This window comes from Ursus maritimus, unplaced genomic scaffold (assembly GCF_017311325.1).
Source record: "Ursus maritimus isolate PB19 unplaced genomic scaffold, ASM1731132v1 scaffold_1, whole genome shotgun sequence".
NCBI classification, from domain to species: Eukaryota; Metazoa; Chordata; class Mammalia; order Carnivora; family Ursidae; genus Ursus; species Ursus maritimus.
In genome coordinates this window covers 17,889,594-17,895,581 of record NW_024423343.1, presented here as the reverse complement: position 1 = coordinate 17,895,581, position 5,988 = coordinate 17,889,594, and the positions used below count along the sequence as shown (strand labels likewise).

General features: G+C 63.4%; 1 protein-coding gene across 1 annotated transcript in view; it reads left to right on the top strand.

Annotated features, from left to right (window-relative positions):
- Positions 1–2,945: 2,945 nt before the first annotated feature.
- SLC4A3 (solute carrier family 4 member 3) overlaps positions 2,946–5,988 on the top strand; it is a 12,957-nt gene continuing 9,914 nt past the window's right edge. Inside the window, exons 1-5 of the mRNA XM_040639984.1 lie at positions 2,946–3,019; positions 3,361–3,526; positions 4,134–4,414; positions 4,577–4,692; positions 5,115–5,314. Coding sequence (XP_040495918.1) covers positions 2,969–3,019; positions 3,361–3,526; positions 4,134–4,414; positions 4,577–4,692; positions 5,115–5,314 — 814 coding nt within the window. The 5' untranslated portion in view covers positions 2,946–2,968. The remainder of the gene's footprint in view (positions 3,020–3,360; positions 3,527–4,133; positions 4,415–4,576; positions 4,693–5,114; positions 5,315–5,988) is intronic.

The following is a 5,988-nucleotide window of genomic DNA, read 5'->3' as shown; positions in this document are numbered from 1 at the left end:
CGTTGTCGCCTTTCCCGTCCCCTTTCTCTCTCACACACAGTGGCCATCCTTTGTGTATGCAAGAAACACTCTTGTCACAGGAATGAAGACTCCGTTGGGAACACTGTACTGGGGACTGACGATTACAGGTGCCGGAGAACACAACTGGAAAAGCCTCCAGGAGGCCGGGACATCTGCATGGGAGTACTGAAAGCATCACTGATGTCTAACGGGACGAGCGGGCATACAACCACTGGCGGCCATCGGCATCTCCTCCAGCTCCACCCTGGAAGGAGAGATGAACATAAGCCTCTAAGGATTCTTTGAGGGGGCTATCACCCCATCATCCCAACACCTGGGGGATAAGGGGAGGGACTTCCGAGGCTAGAGACCAAAGCTGCTGACTCTGGGTGGGGTGGGAGAGTCCCCAGCTGGGAAGAGGATGGGAGTCTGAGGGGTCCAGGAAGATGAGGGTCTGTGCTCAGCAGGCTCCCTGGGGGAAGGCAGGGGCCTCAGAAGCATGAATCACGTGGTGCTTTTAAGGCCACGGTGTCGAGGGCCCAGTACACTGGGGGTCCCAGGTTGGCAGGACCCTCCTCAGGCTGTCTTGGTAGCAAAGTAGCCGCTGTCCAAGCTTGTGGCCTAGAAGCCAGGGGCCGGGGCCGCGAGGAGGACCAAGGTGTTGGAGGCAGACTGGGGAGGATCCTCTGCAACGTTCCTGACTAGGAAAGGCTCCAAGGCTCTTGAGTATCTCTCAGGAGGTGAGGGCCCTGTGTAAATAATCCTCAAGGTAGAGACTTGGAACCAAGTCACCTGGCTCGGAGTGTAAAGGTTTGGGATGGTGTATCAGCGTGTCACACAAACTAAGTGGCTCAAACAACAGAGATTTATTATCTCGTGGTTCTGGAGGCTGGAAATCTGAGATCAAGATGTCAGCAGGGCTGTGTTCCCTCTGAAAATGCCAGAGCAGGATCTGTTCCAGGCCTCTCTGGTAGCTTCTGGTAGTTCCTTGGCTTGCGGCAGCCTGACTCCCATCTTCCCTTGGTGTCCTCCCCGAGTGCACGTCTGTGTCCACATTTCCACACCAGTTATATTGGAAAAGGAGCCCACCCTACCCCGGTATGACCTCACCCGAACGTCCGTAACTATGCTATTTCCATATGAGGTCACAGGATCAGAACTTCAACATAGACATTTGTGGGGACACAATTCAATCCATCACAGACGGGTCTCGCACCTCGAGTTCTGGAGCACAGTTCATGTGCTCCACGTACATGCAGCCCACTTACACTGGCGTCTTGTCTTCTTTCTGTCTCTCAACACCCTGCGGGATGGGGAGGCCAAGCACATTTCTTTCAGTGTAAAAGGCAGGGGTGGCAGTTAAATGGCTGTGGCTCTGACAGTCCCCTGTACACACCCCTGCTGCCTGGCCTGCTTCCCAGCTGTGACCCCAGGGGGCAGGGGTAATAAGGCTCTCTGCGTCTCTGTTGTGGGAAGGCTGAGATGAGTATGGAGAGGGTCCAGCGCGCATCAAAGCCAGTGGGTGTTCACAGACCCTAGCTGCCCTCCCCTCTCCCCTTGTGCTTGAACGTTGAAAATCTTCTTTTGGGTTGAGCTGAGACCCAGATGAAGGCAGGGGTGGGAGAGGGTATATTGCACGTCCAAGGTCACAGGGTTAAACCTCCTTCCCCCGCAGAGCACCATCATGTCCAATCCCCTGGCTCTCCCCCGCACCCCTCTCTGCAGGCGTTTGTTTCCCTCTCCTGAGCGGCTGGCTCACCCTCTCCTGCCCGTTAGCTCCCTCCCCAGTTCTGCCCCCACATCCTCTTCCGTCTTCCCAAGGATTCGGGGACCTGGCTTCCCTGTGGCTTCAACACATACTGTCGAGGGGCTGTCATGGGTGTAGCCTCGTGCTAGGTGGCCCGCTTCAGCCAGACACCAGAGGATCAAACTGGGATGCAGCAGGTCCTTCCAAAGACCTTTGCCCTTGGAAAGGGAGATGTGACCCCAGGGAGCGGACGAGGGGAGAGGAGATGTGGAAACTGAGCTACAGAATCTTAGAGCTGGATGGAACCCTGGAACACTCCTACTCCAGGCCCCTTGGGCCACAGAGGGGGAAACCGGGAGGGGAGGTAATGTGCCAAGGTCAAATGTGGGGTGGTGCCCGGTGGCAGAAGCGAGGCATCCGAGGCCATATTGGGACTAAAGGGGGAGGTGGCGGGGGCTTCCCGGTGTCTGTGAGCTCCGTTCCCCAGGTTGGAGGGGCTTGTGTGGTGCAGGGGTCGCTTCCAGGGCTCCCGAGGGGAGGGAGGGGAGGCTAAAAGCAAAGTAGGGGAGCGACCTAGGGATTGTGGGAATGTGGGGCCGTGCACCCGCCCCCGGCGCTGCGTGGGGCGCCCGGAGAAGGGGCTGGTGGGCAGGGGGGGGTGTCCTGCGGGGGCCCGCGCGTGGGGGCCGGGCCGGCCGGGGCGGGGTGAGTCACGGCCCGCCCGCTCCCATTGTGCGGCCCGGCGGCTGCGGCGGCTGCGGCGGCGGAGCTGCGGAGCCGAACGCGAGGAGGTGGAGCCCCGGGCTGCGGGCTCCGGCGCCTGCGTCCGCCTGGCCGGCTCGGCTCGCCGCCGCCGCCGCGGGCGCCCCCGGCCGTGCGGCCCTGCGCGGCGCCAGGCCCCAGAGCGCGCGCTGGAGGGAGATGGGGCGCGGCGGCCGGCGCAGGCCCCGCACGCTCCGGAGCCCCGAGGTACCGCAGGGCGGGGCGGGGCGCGGCGCGGCGGGCCAGGGCCGGGGCCCCGGGGTGTCGCGGGCGTGGCGGGGCCTCGCCTGGGCGGGCGGACGATCGGGCTCGGCGAGGGGGAGAGGGCGGCCGCGCGAGGCTCCTGACCCCGCCCTCCTCCCCCAGGGCTCCCCACTAGGCCCCCGCAGCGCCCCCTTCTTCTCAACCCGGTCACGGGTCCCTCAGTGAGCGAGAGGCTCCCGAGCCGCCTCCCCGGCCATGGCCAACGGAGTGATCCCGCCGCCCGGGGGCGCCTCCCCCCTACCCCAGGTGACTGCCGCGCGCGGGGGTGGGAGAAGAGGAGGGGAGGGACCCCAAGGAGGAGAGGGGAGTCCTCTGGCCGACCTTGGGACCCCCACATCCAGAGATGGAGCTGGGCTGGAGGGGATGGGGAAAGGGAGGGCCTTTCGGTATTTTTCAGTTCTGTTGCCCCCTCTCCTCGCAAGCTCTGGGCGCCTGGGAGGCTGACCCAAGGCTGGGGCGCAGGGAGAGGGGGTGGTTGAAGGTGGAGCCCGCTGGTCTCCCCCGCCCCCAGCCAGGGTTTGGAGTTGGGGTGGATGTGGGGCGTTCGTGGGTCAAGGGTCCTTAGGAGAGGCTGTCTGACCCTGCAGGTCCGGGTGCCCTTGGAGGAGCCCCCTCTGAGTCCAGACCTGGAGGAGGAGGACGATGACTTGGGCAAGACCTTGGCTGTGAGCAGGTTTGGGGACCTCATCAGCAAGCCCCCGGCCTGGGACCCCGAGAAGCCCAGCCGCAGCTACAGCGAGCGGGACTTTGAGTGTGGGTAGCCTGGGGACCCCTAGTGTGGCCGCTCTCACCACCATCACCTTCATTGCCGCCATCACCGTGCTCACCACTGGCTTGGTCACCCAGTGCCATCTTGTGCTGGACGCTGTGCTGGACGCTGTGCTGGGCCACCATGCCATGTTAAGTCATCCTGCCTCACTCACCCATCGCCTGTCCACCTTGCAGGGGAGCCGGGCCCCAGACGCAGGGGGAGACTTAGGGAGATGGGCCTGAGGTGTCCCTCGGTGACCTTCATCTTCCCTAAGGCTTTGCCATACCTCCGGCCCTGCTCTCTTCTCTCTGCCTCCTTACCTCCCTCAGCTCTTCTAACTCTGCCTTCCCCCCTCGCTGTATCTTGTCCTCCCATTTCCCCCAGCCCCCTTTTCACGACCCGCCCTCTCCCTGACTCCCGTTCCCCCACTCTCCCAGGCCTTACCAATGGCAGGACATGGACGCAGGTGTTGGGGGGAGCCTGGCTCTCAAGGAAGTTCTAGGGTGCCCTTGTTTGAGGCCCTGGGCTAGAATAAGGTGTGTGCCCCAAGGGTGGTGAGGGGCCCCCTTCTGCTGTGGGGACCCCCAACCGGCTCTCCTGCACCCCCAGTTCACCGGCACACATCCCACCACACCCACCACCCGCTCTCGGCGCGCCTGCCTCCACCCCACAAGCTGCGGCGACTGCCCCCCACCTCTGCCCGGCAGACCAGGAGGAAGAGGAAGAAGGAGAAAACCTCAGCTCCCCCCTCGGAGGGGACCCCTCCCATCCAGGAGGAGGGGGGCGCCGGAGTGGAGGAGGAGGAAGAGGAGGAGGAGGAGGAAGAAGAAGGGGAATCTGACGCAGAACCTGTGGAGCCCCTGCCCTCAGGGTCCCCACAGAAAGCAAAGGTAGGGGTCTGTCCCTGAAGCAGGGCTGGCTCCTCAGGGAGGGGTGCAGAGAGGAGGGGAAGGGGACGCAGGAGAGGGGGCCAGGACTGCCTGGGAGAAGCAGAGTCAGGGGTTGGGGGCTGAGCTGGTGTAGGGACCCAGGGCACTCTGGTTCGTCCACAGTTCTCCATCGGAAGTGATGAGGATGACAGTCCCGGCCTGTCTGGGAGGGCTGCCTTCACCAAGCCCCTGCCATCCGTGGGCCCTTGCTCTGACAAGAGCCCCCAGCAGTCAGTCAGGTACCAGCCTCCAGCCCAGCCCAGAGCAGGTCCCAGGCTCCCTTCTGACCCTGGGGAGGGTTCCCAGCTCTGACCCTGGAGAAGAAGAGGGGAGGAGAGGAGAGGGAACAGAGGAAGGGGGGAGGGGCACATCCCCTCTCTGTCCATAGGATTGACAAGGAGGAGAGACAGGGAGTCACTAGAGAGGAGGACAGGGATACAGGTGGAAGAAAGAGAGGAGGGGGGCGAGGGGGGGGGGACAGTGAGAGGGGGGCAAGGAGGTGGAGGTGAGCTTCCTTCTCGGCCCAGAGAGTCTGTGTCTAGCGCCCAGGGGGCTGTTCTAGGCCCCACCCCAAGCTGGGGGAGGGCAAAGGAACCCCTAACCTGGCCCATCTCCACCGTGGTTCCCTGTCAAGTCCAAGGCTGCCATGGTGCTTCCTCAGCTCCTCAAGCCCCCGGGCCCGGGTCTCCCGAGTCGCTGGGGAGAAGAGCCGGCCGTGGAGCCCGTCGGCCAGCTATGACCTGCGGGAGCGGCTGTGCCCAGGCAGTGCCCTGGGTACCCCAGGAGGCCCGGAGCAGCAGGTGCCCACGGATGAGGCGGAGGCCCAGATGCTGGGCTCTGCGGACCTGGACGACATGAAGAGTGAGTGACATGCCGTGGCAGCCCCCCTGGCCCACCCCCACGGGTGCTCGGCCTGTGGGGAGCCCTGGAGAAGCTCCGTGCTCTCCCCAACCCAGCGCTGAGTCCCCTCTGCAGGATCCCTGTCTCCTGGAACCTGGCCAGGGATGGGGAGCTCATTACCTCACCAAGCCACCTCTCTGGTTGCCAGAGCTGAGATTTCCCTTCATGACACCTCTGCCCTTCTGTCCTGATTCTGTCCTCTGAGTCACCCCCTGAATAAGGCAACCCCTCTTCCACGTGACCTTTGGAGACATTATATACCCCTCCCCCCAAGGCTCCTCTTCTCAGGGAAAACTCTTTTTGTCTTCTTCACGCTGGCCCCCTGAGGGTGAGCCACTCGTCCAGGTCCTGCTTCTCCCTACATCGGGGGCCCCGACTCGTCGCACCACCCTTGGCAGGGCCTGGCTGTGATCGCGGCACATTCCTTCCATCTTATCAGTGCCCTGGTTTCTGTGCCACCTGTCATCACCCACGGGGCTCTGTGCCCAGGCCAGGGGCACCACTGAACCCACCTCCCTCCCCCTTGGAAGCACAGTGTGTGGGCAGGGGTTGGTGGGGAGGGCTTTGAGCTCAGTACGTCATGGAAAGTTGCCAGGGCCTGAGGACAGGGACAGGAACAATCCGATGGCAGCAGT